We start from the raw sequence: 21,342 nt of genomic DNA on the forward strand, positions 1-21,342 counted from the left end.
ATGTTATAATCATTTTGTATGTATATGGTTATTGAGAGGTGTGGATATGCTTGGCAATGATTGTCCATTGGAATGGTTAATCACGATCATACTTTGTGCTATATATGCTAAAGGGTTAGTTGAATCATGGAAACTGTGTAATAGGTAAAGTCTACCTTAAAGGCAGATGCTGACAGCAGCAGTGGTGTGAATTTGAAAAATCACTAAAAATAGTAGGAAAGGAATTAAATAGTGAATAAATTATGAAATCGAACCAAACGAAACGGTCATATGAGTCGTATTTTAAGAGATATTCAAGTTTTCGTGGGACAGGGCCAGAGCAATTTTTGGATCCCCTGATCTGACTTTGGAAATTCATTATAAATTAACTAGAGATAATTAGAAGTCATGCCATATATGTATAGATTCCTTTTAGAGTCTAGTTTCATTAGAAACAAATGGCATAAGTATTGAAGCCCTGTATAAGGAGTTATCTAAGTCGCAATGTAGGAAGGTCAGTGTAGTCAAACCCTGTAACAGGGGAGACTTTAACTAATAAACTGTACTAATTGGCTCGACCAAAAATTCTAGAAAAAAATTTGTGGATGGATATATGAGTCTAGTTTCAGGGAAAAATTATGAAACTGATTTTCGAGTTTTGGAACTCAAGATATGATTTTTAAGGTGACAGTGACGCAGTTAGTCAGTTGTCTGGAAATTTTTAAAATAGACTGTGAAAATAAGTGAATTTAGTCTGTGAACCCCTCGTGTCCGACTCCGGTAACGGTCTCGGGTACGGGGTGTTACACTGTCCCAGGCAGGGTCTTACTCGTACACATATATCGGAGACACATATCGATGCCAACGTATAAAACATGGTCTTACTTACACACATATATCGGAGTCACATATCGATGCCAACGTATAAAACGTGGTCTTACTCGCACATATATATCGATGCCATGGTCTTACTTGCACATCACATAACAGAATCCTATGTCATGACATATGTATCCTAGCTATTCCTAAGGTTCATACGGGGCTTCCGGACGTCATAACTCAGTCGAAACGGATTCATAAACATAGCTGCCAAGCTTGTACACATTCCTCTAACTCATATATATATATTCACATATTTCATTTCAGCATATATAACTCAAATTTAATTAAAATTAACTATGTCTATTTGCTTATAAACTTACCTCGGACGATGAAAAACTATAACGGGACGACTAGTCAACAACTTTAGTTTTCCCCCGATCCAAATTCGATTTTTTTGGTTCTTGATCTAAACATATTCAAATTAAACTCATTCAAATATATTTTCACTCAATTTAGTCCAAAAACACATAAATGATAAAATTACACTTCTACCCCTGACATTTCACATTTTTACAATTTAGTCCCTATTGCAGAAAACACAAAATATGCAAAATTTGCACACACCATGCTTAGGCCAAATGTTCCTAGTGTACATATAAGTCTGTATATTTCATTTATTTCACATTTTAGTCTCTCAATTTATTATTTTTGCAATTTAGTTCTAATTACACAAAATCATCAAAAATTCTAATACAAAACATGTTAATTTATCACATATCTTTTATTTTTTACCATCAAACAACAAAAATCACAAGCTTTCAACAATGGCATAACTCAAAATATTCACCAAAATAAAAAATTCAAGCATGGGCTTTGTAGATAACATAGCAACGATCTCAAAAACGTAAAAATTATCAAAAACCGAGCTAGTTACGCACCTTAATCAAACTCAACAATGGTTGAATGCCCTAGCTCTCTTTTCTTTTCTTTTTGTTATGTTATTCGGTCATGAGAAGAAATAATGAACATGGTTTTTAATTATGATATATTATATCATATATATGTTATTAATTATTTTACAAATTTAACCTTTTAAATTTAATTAGAAAACCATATATAACATGCCCAAAACCGTCCACTTATAAATTCAATGGCCTAATTACATTTGAAATGCTTCATATTAATAAGACAAGTTCAATTCGGCCCTTTTTAAAAATAAGCACTAAATTTCCATTTTACGCGATTAAGTCCTTTTTATTTAATCGGGCACTCAAATGACAAAATTAAATCACAAAAATTTCACACACACAAATTCACATATAATAAACATAGAAAATAATTTTTAAATATTTTTTCTGACTCAGATTCGTGGTCCCGAAACCACCGTTCCGATTAGAGTCTACATCGGGTTGTTACATAAAATATGCTAACATTCATATAGAAGTTCAAAATCCCTTCATAACTTATTATCTTAGCATAAGTTAAATAGGAACATAGGCATTGTTCCTGAACTACGAACAGAGTGCGCCATACTTGTTTGAAGTCTAGTTCACAAACACTTACAATCAGATAGGTTAGTAAAAACTTATGATTTTAGAAACACAATCTTATTCACTTGTTTGTTCCTGTTGGATAAGTGGGTCTCCTTATAATGCCTCAGAATGACTCAATGAGTCCTTAACATGTTCCATGAGTGTAGCGCAAGGCTAAACACTTTCCAACAGACCAACTTCTCCCATTAAATAGAGCTTAGCTCGACATTCCATTATCTTTCCAACTTGTCCTAAGGCCTCAATGCCCAAAATATAAAGCACAAGAGTGAGTACTCACAATCCTGTGACATGTCATTACATCTAACAGATTTAGAATGTAACACCTCTAACCCACATTCGTCGCCAGAACGGGGTTACAGGATGTTACCAGAGTTTACAGAATAATTACACATAATTCCACTATTTGCATCTTCTCAAGTCATAGTTACTAAATTATTTATATCTAGAGCTAAGGAACTCCAAATTAAGATCCGCTAATTTTCCCTGAAACTAGACTCACATATTTTATTACCATAAAATTTACAGAATTTTTAGATTAGCTAATAAGTACAATTTATTCTTCAAAGTTACCCTTGTTCTGCTATTTGACAGCTTCGACCTTTCTTTACTAAAAATTAATTATCTCCTCATACGAAATTAAGATGATATTCCTGTTTGTTTTTTTTGAAAATAAACTCATTAGGATTTTAAGAATATAAATTATAACCCATAATTATTTTTATATCATTTTTAATTATTTTCCCAAATCAAAATAGGGGATTTCGAAATCATTCTGACTCTGTCTCACAAAAATTCAAATATCTTATAAAATAAGATTTTTTTTTGCTTACACCATTTCTTCTATGTAAAACTAGGCTCAATAGGCTTTAATCTAATATTATATTCAACCTCTAAGTCGATTTCCACAATTTTTGGTGATTTTTCAAATTTGGACTACTGCTTGTAACACCCCTTACCCGTATCCAAGGCCGGAACAGAGTACGAGGCATTACCAGACTTAACAATACACATAGACAAAAACCGGGCCATAAAATTTCATTTAATTCAAAACTTTTCGAACACATGCATAACAAACAAAGCTAACTATATCATCACATCAAAACATAGGACATGACACAATTAATTAAACTTATAAACCATAATGGATAAGGACCACATCTCATGATTTTATACGATAACTCAATGCAGACTGATACGTATGGTCAAAATTATAATAAAAATTACATATCACAAACCAACTTCCTATACATGCCACTCACTTGATATTTCTAATATTTGAATTAATTTTCCCAAAAATGATAGTTTGATAGTGTGATTTTGCCTCCGACGGTCTCCAACCCCGAGCCGACCTGCCAATACTAAAGAAATGGAGAGGATGGGTAAGCTTTACGCTTAGTAAGTTCATATGAAAATAATAAGCAATTACTACCATGCTTTTCAAGATAAAACACTATAATTGTACAATTACACATATTCAGGACAGGCTGTTTTCTGGAGTCCCGGTGTTAAAAAAAATCATATCTCAAGTTACAAAACTCGAAATCCAATTCCGTAAATTTTCTATGAAACTAGACTCATAAGTCTACTTACTAATTTTTTCTAGAATTTTTGGTTGGGCCATTTAGTATAGTTTATTAGTTAAAGTCTCCCCTGTTTCAGGGTATGACTACTCTGACCCCTGTGCACTACGAACCGAATTTCTCCCTGTACAGAATTCCAACGACCATGAAGTTTGTTTCCCTTAAAATTAGATTCAATAAGGAATCCATAAATGTAAGGTATGACTCTCAATAATTTTTGTACAATTTATGGTGAATTTCTAAAGTCAGAACAGGGGATCTCGAATTCATTCAGACCCTATTTCACAAGAATTCAAATATAACACAATATAGAATTCTTTTGCTTCATCTGTTTCTTTCATGTGAAAATAGACTTATTAAGCTTTATTTTCATATATCATTTGCATTTTTATTAAACTTCCACAATTTTTAGTGAATTTTCAAAGTCATGCAACTGCTGCTGTCCAACACTATTTTACCACTAAAATTCATTCTTACATAATTCCACTTAATCCATTTTGTCTTATCGAAATTCACCCAATTATCGAGCACATTGCTCATAATTTTTTTATAAACATATACCTACACTTATTCATCATATAATCATGTTCAATTGTATTTTTACTTAATCGATTTTCCCGTTGAACTCTTCGGAATAATAACTGATACTCAATTGCCTGCACATATTTTCACACTTGTAGCCAAAGCTATCTGGTACGCATAGTAGCCTGCACATAGTACTACATATGCGACCAATTATCCGGTACACGTAGTAGCCTGCACTTAGTACTACACACGTGACCAATTATCCGGTACACGTAGTAGCCTGCACTTAGTACTACACACGTGACCTAACCATCTGATACACATAGTAGCCTGCACTTAGTACTACACACGTGATCACAATTTTAGGGTACGCATAGTAGCCTGCACTTAGTACTACACATGCGACCTCACAATAGATCATTCGTATCATTTTTATTCCGAAGGTTCAATCGGGAAATTCCTCACTTTTCAACATTTTACTAAATTGTCCGTAATCAATTTAAATTCATAATTTACATCAAATAACCATTTGATAGGCAGCCACATTTCATATGATATCAAAATATAATAACATAAAAAGAATCGATAGATTATTTATGTACGAATTTACTCGAAGTGTCGAACTCACTATCCATAGTACCAATTGTCCATTCATAGTATAATAAAACACAACTGAAATATCAAATCAGCTTTTGAGAATTTACATAACATATATCACATATTTTATATATCACTTGTCATGTATCTTTATTTTCTTGCATTTCATGTAACATTCTTTCATGTCATATTTCCACATCATAAACACCATTCCATCAACTTTTCCAATATATTAAATCATAAAATATATGCAATAATAGTAAGAAATATAATTCAAACATAACATTGCATTATTATTATCATACGAACTTACCTCGATCTAGAAACATCAATTTACCATTTTAGTCCATAACCTTGTATTTTCCCGATTTAAGCCTGAATCTCTATTTCCTTCATCTATAATATCACATTTATCCTAATAATTAGTCACACTATTCATACGGGTCCAAAAATCATATTTTTAAAAATTTTCATTTTGACCCCTAAACTTTTTCATATTTGTACTTTTGCCCCAAGGTTCGGAAATTAAATTTCATCCTATTTTCTTATGTTTTATGACATGCTGATCATTTTTCCCTTCTATGGCAACATCAAATTCTCACTCTAACATGTACTTATGACTATTAGGTATTTTTACCGATTAAGCCCTTTTGCTCGTTTTCACTTAAAACCGAGTAGCACAAGTTGTCTAACATAATTTAAAACCTCATATTTTATCATAAAACACCAAAATACACAAATTTCACCTATGGGTATTTTTCCAAATATGAACCCTAGGTTGAATTATTGCTAGCATAAGCTAAATCAAGTTACCGGGACTCCAAAAACGTAAAAATCATTAAAAATGAGGCTAGAACGGACTTCAATCGAGCTTGGAAGCATGGAAACCCTAGACATGGAGTCTCCCTTGGTATACACGTCCATGGTGAAGAAGATGAGCAAAATTGGCTTTTAATTTTGTATTTTAATTCATTTTACCTCTAAATGACCAAAATGCCCTTACTACTAAACTTTTCAAAAATTCCATTCATGTCCAATATTTGTCCATAAACTTTGAAATTGGTCAAATTTCTATTTAAGACCTCCTAATTAATATTTCAAAGCAATTTCATATTAGAAACTTCTAGAATGCAAGTTTTGCAACTTATTCAATTTAGTCCCTAACTTCAAATTAAGCACTTTATGCATAGAATTTCTTCACGAAATTTTCACACAATCATGCAATCATATCATAGACCTCAAAATAATCATAAAATAATTATTTCTATCTCGGATTTGTGGTCACAAAACCACTATTCCGAATAGGCCCTAATTCGGGATATTACACTGCTGTTGTCCAAAAACTGTTTTAGCGAAAAATGTTGACAACTAAGTTTATAACACATTCACTTCCTTTCAATTAAACCCTATACATGCCATAAAAACCTTAAAATGCACAATAAAATTTACCAAAGTAATCTGGATAGTGTGCCCTAATGTGTTGATCCGATTCACTGATTTCACGTCAATCTACAAAGAACATTTAACATACAAGAGTAAGCTTATGAAAGCTTAGTAAGCTCATAGGCATAGAAAAATAAATCTTACCGAATATTAGTTTTCCAAAATTCAAATCATATGGACATTTCAAGTAAGTTACTTTCATCCTGTAAGTTATAATATCATTTTTTAAAAAAATTTACTTAATTGAGCTCAATAATAATAATGATAACATTAGTTACATTTATTTTTCCACACGTTACATTTACGACTTACCAATTTGTCCATTCAAGGAATGGCTTACGGATTTGAGTACATCGTGATCTGAAGCCCGAAGTCTAGCTGAAGCACATAAGTGCTAAACGGAAGCCCGAAGGCTAACTGAAGCACACAAGTGCTAAACGGAAGCCCGAAGGCTAACTGAAGCACACAAGTGCTAAACGGAAGCCCGAAGGCTAACTAAAGCTCATCAGAGCTGAACTGAAACCCCAAAAGGGTTAACTGAAACTCATATGAGTTAAAGGAAGCTCGTAAGAGCTAAACGGAAAGCAAACACGAGAATTCGCAACAAATGATGAATCTCAGTTTACTTGGGTAATTTACTGTCAATTCGTCTTTTTCACTGAACGATCGTACTCATTTCCTGCGTTCCATTCCTCCGAAATACTCAGTTCAATTTTGTAACTTTTATACATAATTTACTTATTTTCAACAATTAACATACATAAATATTAATCACCATTCATAAAATAATATTGAAATTTAATAATTTAACCGTACGAACTTACCTGGGAAAATTCGCAAAAGTCATACAAGTTCAGGGACTAATCGGTTATTTTCTCTTTTCCACAATTCACTTCGGGTTCTTGATCTATAATTGTAAAATCATTCATTTATTAGCATTCATTTCAATTTTACTCTACTTTACAGTTTATACCCTTTAATTCCTGAAATTATACTTTTGCCCCAAATTTTTATAGTTTTTACAATTTAGTCCTTGCTCAATTAACCCATCAATTGAGCTAACTTTTCTCAATTAACACTTTATTTATTCATTCTAAGCTACTACACAACCTTTGAAAATCATAATTTCAGTATCAAATCTTAATTCACAACTTTTTCACAATTAGGTCCTAAAATTAATTTCTATCAAAATCACTTAATAAAATCATCATATAATAAAATAAGAACTTCAATTCCATAATAATTCACCATAATCATACAGCACTTATTCATGGTAACTTTTAAAGTCACCCATAAAATCAAAAACTAATGAATTAGATAATTGGACCTAATTGTAAAAGTCACAAAAACATAAAAATTACTAAGAAAAAGTAAAAATTGAACTCACATATGTCAAAATATGAAAAACGAGAAACTTCCAGACCTCCCATGGCATTTTTTCTGAAGAAAAATGATGATATCTCTAGATTTTTCAATTTTGTCTTTATTTTATATGTTTAATTTGCAAAATTTCCAATTTTGCCCTTATTTCTCCTTGTCTTTTTGCTAATTTTCTTGCCCAAACCGTCCAGCCCATATAATTTGGGTCTAATTTCTTTTAAATCCCTTCTTATTAGTCACTTAAGCTATTTAATCACTTTACCAAATTTTACACTATTTTCAATTTAGTCCTTTTTAATTAATTAACTAACCAAACGTTAAATTTTTCTAACAAAACTTTAATACTAACTCAATAACACTCCATAAATATTTATAAAAATATTTATGACTCGGTTTATGAATCTGAGGTCTCGATACCTCGTTTTCAACCTGATTTACCTAATTAATTCTTTTAAATCACAAAATTCACTAATTACAAAAAAAAATACTTCTATAATCACACTTGACTCATAGGTATTAATTTATTAAATTTTCAACTCACTCGTCGAATTTAGTGATCTTGAATCATTGTTTCTGACACCACTAAAAATTGGGCTGTTACACAAAAGGTAATCTTGTCAAAACATTTACTTAACACAAAGCTCGCAAATCACAAAGAGCTCGCAAAACATAAAATAATATAAAACTCGGATATCATTGTTTCATAAAAAACACTTATTTGAATACATTCATTAAACAAAGTTATTGAAAAGACTTACTCTCGGAGTCAAAACCCTAAGCTTCTAATTAACATTATGGTTCGCACATACAAGTGGCGATCCCTAAACACTCACCAATTTGTTGAATACTTAGACAAGCTTTGCTTTTCCTTGTTTTTGCTTGTAGACGGTTTTGTTGGGTTTGCAATAGACATACATAAGTTACAAACAACACATTCAACATACACACATAAACATAAGTTAACCTAAATTCGCATATGCTAGACTTTTAACGAACCTAGTTTCCTTTGTTGCGAACTTTTCCGAACATCAATAGAGAAACAAAATCTTACCTTGCTTTCTAAGAGCTAATTCATGGGTTCTTAAAACTTGGTGACAAAATAATCAATGAGGAATTTTAAAAGAATAACAGAATATGAATTTATTGTCTTAATTTATAGGCTATTAATGTTTTAGTGTCCTTAGGATACTTTAGTTGTAATAGAAGTAAGAAGTAGTTACATGCATGAATGGTGTTGTAATATAAGTTGACTTCCTAATTCTGATATAACCCTACTTGGCTACTCCTAATTTTGGCTCTTGACCTAAAATAGTGACTACAGCTCGCCAAGCCCATTAGTGAATACCAGCTTGCCTAGCCCTTTGACGAACACCACTTCGTCATGTCTCCTAGAGAAATCCTACTCGCCATGCCTACTAGTGAACTCCAATTCGCCAACCTTACTGGCGTATTTTAGTTCGCCAAACCCAAACTTCCAAGCCCTACTGTGGGATGTTACACAAATAATAACAATAAATTTTAATTTCATTTTTTATTTTTAATTAAAAATTAAACTTTTTATTGATTTTCATCATTAATTTTTGAAGAATATAATTTTTTTCTCATTTTTATTCTTAATTAATTCATATTAATTTTTAGAGATTTTTAAAATGTTAGTAATTATAATTATCTTGTTTGGATAAATAATCTTATAAATTAAGTTATTAGATTTTTATGAATTAAAAACTAACTATAAAAAAGAATAATTATATTAAAAATATATAATGTAAAAAATATTCAATATGTATATCATTATATTTTTGAAATTTTATGAATATTTTTAATAAAATAAAATTTTAAAAATATATATTAGAAATAAATAAAAATAATTTTTTAAAGTTTAAATATTTATTTTATAATGGGGTAATGTGTATCAAATAAAATAAAATTATAAATTAAAAAAAAACACCTCAGAAATTAAAAAGGAAAATTGAGCCACTAAATCTCCTTTTCAAATTACCCGAACACACCCAAAAGTTTTGATTGTAAATTAAAATAAAAGTAATAAATATGTCAATATTTTAAAACAAGAATATTTGGTGACAATTTTGAATAAATAAAAAAACAACTGGATATTTAATATTCGAGTCTGTTGAATACTAAATATCTAATACAAATTTAGATTCGGATAATTCACATGCCAATTGAAATCTATAACTGAATTTTAATATTTTAAAATTTACAGATATTTGATTACTCTCTTTCCTATATCACCAAGAAACAAAAGATAATTTGCAACCTTAAAAATCATTAATTATGTCCATTTGCTTCTGCCCAAGACATCAACCAACAGTTTAAATGCAGTAGGTTGGGGCTGTTGAGGGTCTATATACGAAAGGTCGGATAGCGTGAAAATGACCCGACGGATGATTATAGGTGAACTTGATTCCTGTGCTGCCATCCCCAAGATGGTTGCAGTGATCATGGAAACTACTGATAGGTCGTCCCAAGCATGCATCCCACCGCTCACTCTCGGGCATTGTTTCGGCCACGGTGTATATCCCCTTGGAGTTTGTAAAAGCCTGATAGTTCACTACTTCCCCAGATTTTGTAATGCAAAGAACGGCAACCTCAGCACCTGCACCAAATGAAATCCGTGGTTTGTAAATATAAGACAAACAGATCAAGTTTCATTGATGATTTGGATATTTCTACTTGGTTCGAAATATTAGTTACAATTTGCCTAGAGAAAAACCCCGACTTTGTTGGGAAATTGCCTCAATGAACGAACCAAATTCTATCATTTAAAGCATCAATGGCATAATACAACTTTAGAGATAATGCAGATGGCATCAATGAAGCGTTGAAGTGAGGAATAGTTTTCTCCTGTTTAAGACAAATCGACTTGGGAGGAATGCTTAGTGTGATCGCTAAAGAAAGAATATTGAACATTTTCAGTTCTTCAAAATTGCAAAGTTTGCTCTTGTTTATTGGTACAAGAATTGAAGACTCGGTCTACCATCACTAGAATGTGACCTTAAAAGGTTAGGAACAGTTCTATCGATTCCGAACAGCTTTTTCTCAATTATGGAAATGAACAAGTACTTACTTATCAAATGCCAGACACATTTAACAATCTATTAGAAAGTTACAGCAACTGTCCATTCTTTGATTTATAATCTACTAACTTCACCAAGTATGCAAAATGAAAAACAGACCTTTGTCTTGATCAGGATGAATTGGTGTTGTTGTCGGATCTTTACAACATTTGTAACCCTAAATCTGTTGTTTGGAACTTGCACTAAATTAAATAACAAAGTAAAAGAAAAGCTAACAGGACAGTCATCACAGTGGTGGAAGAAAAAATATCGAAACCAAAGATCATGAACATATCACACAGTTTGACATTTTAAGCCTAACTCCTTAGACAGACTTGTGGGAGAATGCACCCTAAACAAAAAAGGCCTTAGAATATAGCAGTCAGCTCAAAGACCCCTTCTAACACTATTATTGCCATTTCCAACCCAATTAGCCACCATTTAATCTATTGAGCAAACACGAATTGTGTGACCAGGATGAATCGGTGACGTTGTTGTACCTTTACAACATTGGAACCCTAGACATGTTCTTCACAAATTGCAGTAAATTAAGCAGCAATGTAAGAAAAAAGCTAGCAGGACAGCCATCACAGTCACAGATGAAAGAAATGGAAACCAAAGATCATGAACATATCAAACGATTCCACATTTTAAGCCTATAAACAAAATTCCCTACACAAACAGGATCCAGACAACAACAGGAGGTCAGCTCAGAGATCCTTTCTAACACTATATTAGCCGTCTGCAAACGCAATTAGCCACGGAAAATCTATCAAACAAGCTCCTATTGTAGAAGCAATTTACACAAAAGCAAAACACAAAGAACTAAGCACACCATTGAAAGGTAAGTTTGTTTTATTTTCTTTGTTCAATCTTAGCATAAATTCAATCAATCCAATGCAGTTACAATAGATAAGGCCCGCCATCACCTAATTTCATCCAAATTCAACTAAATCATTCAAGTTCATAAGCATATAAGCAGTAATTAACCAATGAAGGAACAAACTTTAACTTTGCCCAGAAACTGAGATGCCACCGACACCTTAAGAATCATAATTCCGACACAAATACCACTTCAAATTTCAGGTTAAAAAATAAATTTACCTATCAAACAACCACGATTATGATTACAGATGAGGAAAAAAAAAAGAGAAGTGAAGAGGAAAAGAGATGAAGGGAGGAACCTTCTAAAACATGATCTTCAGGACCAATGGAAGAATCAGCACAAACATCACAGACAACTCTACCATGAATCTCACCAGTCCATGATTTAACACCTGAGATTAAAAATACAGCTAAGACAACAAAACCCAGAACCAGATTATTGTCCTTTGATTCCATGGGATGTGTTTTGTCTTTGTCTGAGACGTTCAGTTGAGCAACCAATAAACCTGTAACAAAAGAAATGCATAAATCTACCATTTGTGATTTGGGAAAGCTAAAACCTTCCTTTTTTGGGCTCAAAACAGAGACCCAGCCCATTGCATCAAAATAGTAAAAGTTTTTTTCGTAATTTTATTATCTTTGGAGGATAAATCAGACAATTTCTACTTGTCATCTCATTCTATAAATTAACTCAACCCTACGCTCTTTATTCCCAAATTGTAGCCCTTCCATTCCAGGTTCAATCACTCGAGATCTGTAATTTTTTTTTTCAATTTTAAGTACGAATATCCAATTCCGATGGGTTTTTTTTATAATTATTTTGTCTTTTGCAATTTCTCTTTCCTGTTATGAGTAAATTCTCAGTTAAAATATTAATTTTCATCTCAATTATGTTGGATGCTTTTCATGTTAGTTAAAAGTAGCCTGATTTGTTGATGATAGAAAATTCCATTTCTGATGGATGCTCATGATTGTTTTTTTCTGGGTTTTCGTTTATTTTATGAGGACCGATTAAAAAAAATCATGTTCAATTATTTAATGCTGAACAATTTCATAATCCCTATGATGATTTCTTATTTTATTCTAAAAAAAGTTGATAGGCCTGATTTCTATTTGAAGAATATATCATTTTGAGGGATATAACAATTTAAATTTTTTTATAGTGATATTTTGTAAGTTATTTGTGTTTTCTTGCTTAGATTAAATGCTTTTGGTATTGTTGTTTTTGTGTTTTCCTTAGAATGTTAACCCTACACTAACTTGCATCCCAATGATGATGATATGGATTGTTAAAAGTAGTGCCTGATCTATATATTATCATTTGATGATAAATACATACTGAGGGATGCATAGTTTTTTTTTCCCCCTCTATGTAGTTTAGCTTTTATTATTGTGCTATCAATTCAGTATCTAACTGGTTTTCTTACTATTTTGAATCTCAATGATGATGATATGCATTGTTAAAAGTAGTGACTGATCGATCGATGATCAGTTGATGATAAGTACATACATAGAGGGATGCAAAATTTTGCTTGAACTTGGTGGTGTTGTTCATTAATGAACACTTTTTTGTTAGCAGTAATTAGAGATTTATGTATATTAATATTGTGGCATCAACTGATTTTGGAATGGCAAGGGGTCTGATTTCCTTGTTATCACTGAGGATTGGCAGTGTTTTGGTGTTGCTGGCTGTTATCCTACACTAATTTGCATCCCGATGATGATGTATATGGATTGTTAAAAGTAGTGTCTGATATATTTACAATCGTTGGATGATAGATAAATACATACTGAGGGATGCATTCTTCTCTTTTTTACTTGTAATGAGTATTTGGTTATCAAGACTAGCATTATTAACGAAATTAATATCTAAGTTCAATCCCAAGGCAGTTTATTCCAAGTGATTTGGCAATCTCAAGGTCTCGAATGATACAACCAGGCCTTGCTGCTCCCGGATTCTAAATAAAATAAAATCATATATTCTATTCAATTATATATTAATATTCTAAATAAAATGACAAATCATTCAAAATACAAGTAAAACTAACTAAATATTAAATCTAAGTTAAAGGCATGCAAAAATATAAATTAATAGAAGCATATGAAATTCAATAATTAAGTTAAAGAAAGGGATTGGACTGAATTGTAATTGGATTTGGTGGATTGGATTGGATTTGAAATCAGTACCTAATAGTTATTAAAACCATTTTACTATTATAGTACAAGCTCTTTTATCTGATTTTTTGTGGATTTTCATTTAAATACCAATCTTTAAAATTGTTGATGCATGGATCAAACAAGGCGAAACTTAAGTTACTCGCTTGATGTTAGAGGCAATATGAATACCTGGTAAAACTTCTTTCTCTTACTTTAAATCTAACGGCTTAGATTAAAAGGGTCACATCACATGCGGATTGCATGGAAAAGATTGCACACCCTAAAAAGGAGACGTTATTAACAGAATACCCTTAAAAAATAACTGACTTGCAGAACAACGGAAGAAGGCGTGATTTGGTTTATGATCATCGAACGCAGCATTCTCCTTCATTTTTTCTTGATGAGCAAGCAGAGAAAACAAGACTTGCTTGTCTACTGATAGTGATAATGATAGTGATACTATCTTTTTTCTTTTCAAAAAAGTGAGTCGGTATCTAGTGTGAAGCATTGGATGCAATGGTGGAACCAACAGGTAATGAAATTGAAAATGAAACCATTATTGAAGAAAGGGAAGAACTTATGGTTTCACGTTTTGCTAATGGAAAACCATGTTTAAGAGCAGCCCATTTTCTTAAACCAACTTTATCTTCCATTCATGAACCAATCCCAGACCTTTTTCCACTTTCCCCTTCTTCTCTACACTACATTTTCTGCCCTGAACAGTGGCCTTTAAAGGTCAGCTTCACTGGTTGGAGCAACCCCAAAAAGGCTTGGGTTTTTTGGATTGATATCCTGCGTCCCGTGTACCAACCTATCTGGGAGAAGGCTGGTATCTTTGAAGCAATAATGAGCTCAACTTACTCGACCAAAAGATATTATAATTTGGTTATCGGTTTAGCAGAGAAATGGAACCCTGGAACCAACACTTTCATCTTCCCTTGGGGTGAAACAACAATCTCTTTAGAAGATGTGTTGATTTTGGGAGGCTACTCTGTTGTAGGCTTCCCTGTTACATTCTCTGGTGATAGCCAAGAACTCAGGGAAGCTCAAGAAAAACTGGTTACAGAACACAAGAACATCAGAGGGGATACATGGAGAAAGATCTTTCTAACAGAGTGGATGGATTATTTTATAGGAAGCGGGAGAGATATTGAGCATGAAGCATTTCTTTCATGGTGGCTGACAAGGTTTGTTTTCCAAGATTCTGTTGGATTCATTTGTAAAAGAGTGTTTCCAATTGCATGTCTTTTAGCTAGGGGCCAAGTTGTGGCACTAGGACCTGCGGTTTTGGCTAGCATTTACAGGGACTTGACTTTATTGAAAGAAACCATTGCTGATTCAACTAAATATAGGAGTACTGAATTTGATGATTGTGTGTCAAAAGTTACACTTTGTTCACCAATGAAGTTAGTTCAACTTTGGGCATGGGAAAGGTTCCCAGCATTGCAGCCAAATCCTAATGTGATCCAAGAGTTTGACCCCAGATCAGCTAGATGGAACAGTGTGAAATTTGTGAAAGTTGAAAATGTGAGGATGGTTTTGGATTCAGCAGGCGACACTTTTGGTTGGAGGCCTTATGCTAAAATTGTTAATAACAGGCAGTGTCTTGAATTTTACGAGAAAGAAGAGTGGGTATCAATTGATAGAAATTTGATTAAAGAATTAGTATCGTTTGCTCTATGTTTGAGGCCTTCGGAGTTGGTTGGATTAGGACCAGGATGCATACAACAGTACCTGCCGCATCGAGTAGCAATGCAGTTTGGAATTGATCAAGATGTACCATCTCATGTTGCTCGGTCCAATAAGTCTCCGGAAATCGCTTGGAACAATTACCTGAGGCCAATTAATGGTGGAAAATTGTATATCCCATCTCGTTTCTTCAGGTCTGACGTGACTGTCCGATACTTAGAATGGTGGAAGATGGTGTCAATGCTGGTTCAACAAGATGTGATAAAGGGTATAGTGCGGAGAAAAAGGAGTTCAAGGAAGAGGCCGAGACAAATTCCATGGGTGAAAGCTAAAAAGGGAGAGAATGAGGCCAGCATTCCTCCCGGTTTCCATCCCAAATTAATCGCTGTGAAACCTGAGCCTTTTATTGATGAACTTGAACCTGAAGCTTTTGAAGTGTCTAAACAGAAAGGCAATGTCATTACTAGACCAGTTGGTCATGATAATTGCTTTCTTGTTAAGGCTCAAGGTCACTCATCTTCAATGGCAGATACTGGAGGATCTGTAAAGATGGAGTTTTCCATGACGCCAGCTCAAACGGCTATAGATATCAAAGATCAAAGTGAAGAAACAGCAAGAGTGAGGAGAGAAGCAATTGAGAGCGAATTTGAGTGTTCAATGTATAGTAAAGATAACATCAGCAAGAATGGTGAAAGCAGTAGTACTTTTGAAGTCAACATGATAGCTTCCACACTTGAAGTTCGGGTTGCCAGGCTTGAAAGAATAGTTTCTGATCTAATGCAGCATAGAAGCTTGGAAGAAATCCAAGCAAAGAAGACAGCTAAAGAAAACCTGGCCATAGTCAACCTATACATTTGATTCAGTATATGTTTTGCATATGAGATTGGATATATAGACACGAGCCTACAACTATGTATTTAACTTTAACCCCGTTAATTTTGCATAGATGGTATAATAGACGTACATTTACATTTATATCAGAGGCCACTATCTTACATGATATACAAAAATGTATAAGTGGCCTCAACCATTGATGCTAGTTTTCTTTCACTTCAAATTTACATCATGTAAAATATATGCGCCGAACCAGAGTAACATAATCATGAAGTTTGCAAGAACAACACAGGATTCCAAAACCAAAACCAGCAGATTTACTTATCAAACTGTTGCAGCTCAATTTTCCAGGCAGATGCCAATTGTAATAGAAGTTGATCAGGTACTGCGCCTTCCCAATTCTCTGGTGGATCCATCGTGGAAGCTGCTTCATGTAAATTCAACAGAAGCTCTTTCTTCAACTCCATCGTTATACCCAATGCATCATGTCCGTTTTCTATCACCACTTTGACCAGCTGAATAATTACAGGAATTTTTTTTTTTAATAGTAAACTTATAAAAGAAAATGTCTAAATAGAGCAGCTTGAAGTAAATGGCTCAAAGATGAAGAACCCATACCTGTTGAATCCAGGATAGACAAATATCAAACAAATCTTGCTCCATAAGAAATTGCACAATAGCGTGCAAGGCTTCATTTGCTATCTCATTTGACAGTTGATCAACCATAGGGCCTGATCTATCCATCAGCTTTATAAGCAAGAGATCATCCCCTGTAGAGAGAACTTCTGCATAGGCAGAGTCCATATCACCTACTTGAAGGGCATGCATTGCATTGCTCCAAGAAGTCCAGACAGGATCTCGCTCCGGTCCAACATTATCATCGCCAACAGCTTCAGCAGTCAATTCAGGAACACGTCCTGATTGAGATGTTACACTATCCTCCCCAACTACACGAATTGCTTCCAAGGTAGCTTCATCTTTTGATGCTTGCCATACACTTCTAGCAGAAGGTCCTTCACCAAGCCTCGCAGGCCCAGGACATTTATCCCAACCTCTCCTGCCACCAAGCTGATCACTCTCATGTTCCGATTTGGGAGATCTACTATCCCGGCTACTGCTAGCTGGAGCTCTTCTTGATACAACTTGCCCATTTCTGGAAGCACCAAATGCAGGGAAATCCCAACCATCAGGCATTTCAGATCTCCAAGAAGGTCCCCTCCCCCTCACACCTGGAACAATTCCATCTGATTGGGCAAATCTTTCAACAAATGGAATTTGCCCATTGAACTTGGAACCGTAGTCAGAAAAACCATTATACTTCCCTAAATGTCTATTATAAGGTCCTTCAAATGCTGCCGTGAAGTTACCACCTCTCCTGCTTGATGATATTGATAAATCCCTAGCCATGTCTTCAACAATTCTTTCAAGTCCCCTAACTCTGTTCTCCAAAGTTACCATGCTATCATGAGAACCACCCATAAAATCCTGCAACATAACAAGGAATCTCATCAATCAAAAGAGCACTTTTGGAAGCGTTCATAAGTGCTTAACTGAGAAATACCTGCAACATGTTCATAAGATGAGCTTGTTGTCTCTCCAGCTGCACTAACTGCCTCTGGATAGCCACCCAACTTCCTTTGTTGCTAACGAAGGACCCTTCAGACTGTCCATCCACTTTCGAGAAACCTAAACGATTTCCAGATGGCTCCCTTTGATTTACATCTATCCTGTCATCAGCATCAGTTGGCCTTTTTCTTAGGTCGTTTCCATTTATCTTCTCTTCAGGCCATTTGTCTCGCATACCAGCAGCTCCTCTCTCTATTTTACGGTTTTTGCTGCTGGAAGATGCATGAAAATCATCTGTCTGGTTGTTTCCCACACCACTCAATCTCATCCTCGTGTCTGAACCATTTGGATCAGACTCTTCTTCACTCTTCAAGTTAGAAGAATTAAGATATCTTCGAGGAACAACTACTTCAACTGGCAAATCATCAGAACCCCTTGTTTCGAGTTTCTGAAAGAATTCAGGATTCAACTCTCTGTCTGTTAATGCAGGTGATTTCTTCTTTAAAATTACAACTGCTTTGTCAATAATGCTTCCACCTTTGCCTTCAGAAACAGAATCTGAAGTCTGTGTTTTTTTATCACCCGCACTTGGATCTTTGGAGCCATTCTTTTCTGATGATTCAGCTGACTGAGCATTGTCACCATCTACAGCATTGAAACAAGTTTAATCCAATAAGATGAATGACCTATACATCAGAAGGACAACCCGTAACACTTAACTGACACACTTACCATGAGACAAGGCTTTCAGGTCATCTGCAGCTCCATCTTCCCCTTTTCCTGCAATCTTCTTCCATAATTGCAATGCTTCTGTCATGCTATCTCTCACAGGTTTCATCTGGTTGACCAATGATTAAACGTTACAATAGAATAAAATTTCCATGAGGCAGTGTTGAGTAATGTAAATCTGTCATATCTGCACCATTAGAAGAGATGATAGTGAAAGGACTTCAATCCTAACCTTGCTTAATCATAATGTGCTAGCTGAAAGTCCCTTGAAAACCAATTTAGAAAGCATGGATGCATACAGTCCAAACCCACATTTTCTATTAGTCTAAATTCTGTCACACAATTAACCCTAGGATTTCTAATTATATCAAGTTCCTACAAAAAAAGGAAATCTATGTGGAGGATATACATGTTTTCCCGAAGCAAAGTGACCAGATCAACACATGTAATGAAGAAAAGAAAGTACATGGTCTGGCACCAGTCATGCCCAAAATATGTATCAAAATTTCACAATGAAATCATACACAAGGCATTGATGTAAAAGTAATATACATATATATAAGTATGTATGCATGCATGCAAGAAAAATGACTCCAAAAAGCTACCCTATCAAAGCGACAACCCTCAAGTATGGTTATTGTCGAAGATGCTCTATCTGCAATCAAGTTGCTTGAATGCAGTGCCAATGCACTTAAAGAATCTGCAGCTGCCTTTCTCGTCGCCCAATCTGTGCTCCCAAGGCATTCGTGGATGCTTAGCTGCAATGCTTCCAAGCTCTGAGGTGCAATTGCTCCCACCTACATGGTCATCATAAATTTACAGAACTTCAATTTTCTTTTCCTATTTTTTGACCAAAAAAACAAATTGTTCCTATTTGTGGAATTTTCCATATCTATTCCCCACCTAGCTACCTAATTCACATGATCAAATAAAACAAGATCTACAATACCAGCCAAAAAAAACAAGCACAAAGTAAACAATAAAGAAACTACAAGATATTCATTTACGATGATACTTGACATCCACAAAACCAACAACATAAATCATCAATATCCTTATGAATCAAACACAAAACAACTGCAATACACAAACCTGTGACAAACTTGCCACTACTGGCAAAAGGGAAGCCTTGGCCATAAAATTCTGGTTATTCAACAGCTTGCAGATCCTTGGACACAGTTTCTGAAAAGCAGGCAAAGGAGGATCAGATGCACATTCCACCATCTTAGCCATACACGTCGATGCACCAGATTGTACCCCTTTGTTCTGCTCCCCCATTGCTTCAAACAACGGCTTTACAAACAATCCCACCATATTCCCCCACTCTCCCCTTTCAAATACTGCCCTGAAAGCGCCCCTATTGAATCGCGGCAAGCATCTTTCACCCCAGAATCAGCATCTTTCAGCCTTTTAACAATGTGGGCAACGATTTTAGTCAAATGGGAAGCTGCCAATTCACCATGGCAATTACATAGCACTGAAAGTAACCTCAAAGATTCTTTCTTCACAGCTTGTTTTGGATCATTTGAAGAATCAAAAAGGCAATTGAGTAACATGGGAAATGATTCGGGAGACAGAGTTTGGATGGTCTTTTCAAGTTCTTCAACAGCAATTTGGTAAGTATCACGGTCAGAGAGCTTGGAAAGTGAGGTTAAAATCCTCTGCTTTAGCTCTACCATTGCAAGGTGAGATGATACTGAAGAAGGTTTAACAGGGTTTGAAGGAGGAGCTAAAGTTGAAACCTTTGAAGGTTTTGTTGATTTGGGTGCTTGAGAATTATTCATTTTCAAAACTGAGAAGGAAAAAAAACTAAAGGCTTTATAAGAATGAGATTTCAAAGATTGAACATTGGGGAAAAAGATGGGATTTTGAGGAAATGGGGTTATAAAGATTGGAACAAAGTGCAAAAATGGATTGGATTTTGAGGAAATGGGGAAGTTTCATATTAAGTGAAAAAAAAGGGTTTATTTTGTACATTGAAAGTTGATGGAGGAGGAAATTTTTGGAGTTGAATGAGAGAAAATATGGTAATCTCTAAACAGGAAATATAGATATTAGAAACTGAAATAAGGGGGGGAAATGGGATTTTTGAGGATGGTTCTATGAGTTGAAAGGGAAGAAAAAAGATGGGATTTTGCATAAATTGAAAGACAAGTTGATGGAGAAATGAGTTAAGGGATGGAAAAAGCTGAGATCTAAAGAGAGTGAAGAAAAAAAGAAATTATTTTTTTCCTGGATTCGAGATTTGGCGAAAAAGAGGATAAAAGGGATCATTCAAGATTTTAAATGTGATAGTTTTACTTGGTTTTTGGAGGGCAAGGAGGTGTTAGGGTTTGACCGTTGAGGTGGTGAAAAAATCATTACCGTTGATTTTGATTAGTCAATTTTTGTAATGTCATAGAAAAACTTATATATTTTTAACTCCATGTACTGTCAACCTATTATTAGAGAATGTAATAATTATTTTATTTTTAATATTTTAAAAGCTATTTATTCATTAATTTATTAATGATTTGTTTTAATATT

The 21,342-nt window shown here is 34.2% G+C and overlaps 2 protein-coding genes, 2 non-coding genes and 1 pseudogene across 4 annotated transcripts; 3 read left to right on the forward strand and 2 right to left on the reverse strand.

Annotated features, from left to right (window-relative positions):
• Positions 1-9,953: 9,953 nt before the first annotated feature.
• On the reverse strand, positions 9,954-12,438 carry LOC107893528 (uncharacterized). The gene is made up of 2 exons (XM_016818559.2): positions 12,141-12,438; positions 9,954-10,496 (listed from the first exon to the last, which is right to left on the reverse strand). Exons 1-2 carry the CDS (start codon positions 12,436-12,438, stop codon positions 10,213-10,215), a joined length of 582 nt encoding a protein of 193 aa, XP_016674048.2. The 3' UTR covers positions 9,954-10,212.
• Positions 12,439-13,104: 666 nt separating this feature from the next.
• On the forward strand, positions 13,105-13,189 carry LOC121212998 (small nucleolar RNA R21). Its single transcript, XR_005908365.1, has one exon. It is a non-coding gene; the product is annotated as a small nucleolar RNA R21 (small nucleolar RNA).
• Positions 13,190-13,551: 362 nt separating this feature from the next.
• LOC121212999 (small nucleolar RNA R21) lies at positions 13,552-13,641 on the forward strand. Its single transcript, XR_005908367.1, has one exon. It is a non-coding gene; the product is annotated as a small nucleolar RNA R21 (small nucleolar RNA).
• Positions 13,642-13,690: 49 nt separating this feature from the next.
• On the forward strand, positions 13,691-16,719 carry LOC121212491 (uncharacterized). The gene has a single exon (XM_041085313.1). The coding sequence runs from the start codon at positions 14,515-14,517 to the stop codon at positions 16,543-16,545; it is 2,031 nt and encodes a 676-aa protein (XP_040941247.1). The 5' UTR covers positions 13,691-14,514; the 3' UTR covers positions 16,546-16,719.
• On the reverse strand, positions 16,604-21,142 carry LOC107893527 (microtubule-associated protein TORTIFOLIA1-like; annotated as a pseudogene).
• Between the last annotated feature and the right edge of the window lie 200 nt (positions 21,143-21,342).

Source organism: Gossypium hirsutum, chromosome A13 (assembly GCF_007990345.1).
Source record: "Gossypium hirsutum isolate 1008001.06 chromosome A13, Gossypium_hirsutum_v2.1, whole genome shotgun sequence".
NCBI lineage: Eukaryota > Viridiplantae > Streptophyta > Magnoliopsida > Malvales > Malvaceae > Gossypium > Gossypium hirsutum.

Bases quoted from the DNA above. Each gene is read 5' to 3' on its own strand.
- LOC121212491 (XM_041085313.1), top strand. From the start codon at position 14,515: ATGGTGGAACCAACAGGTAATGAAATTGAAAATGAAACCATTATTGAA.
- LOC107893528 (XM_016818559.2), bottom strand. From the start codon at position 12,438: ATGGGCTGGGTCTCTGTTTTGAGCCCAAAAAAGGAAGGTTTTAGCTTT. The intron at 10,497-12,140 runs GTTCCTCCCTTC...CATTTGGTGCAG, and splicing joins TGAAGATCATGTTTTAGAAG to GTGCTGAGGTTGCCGTTCTT.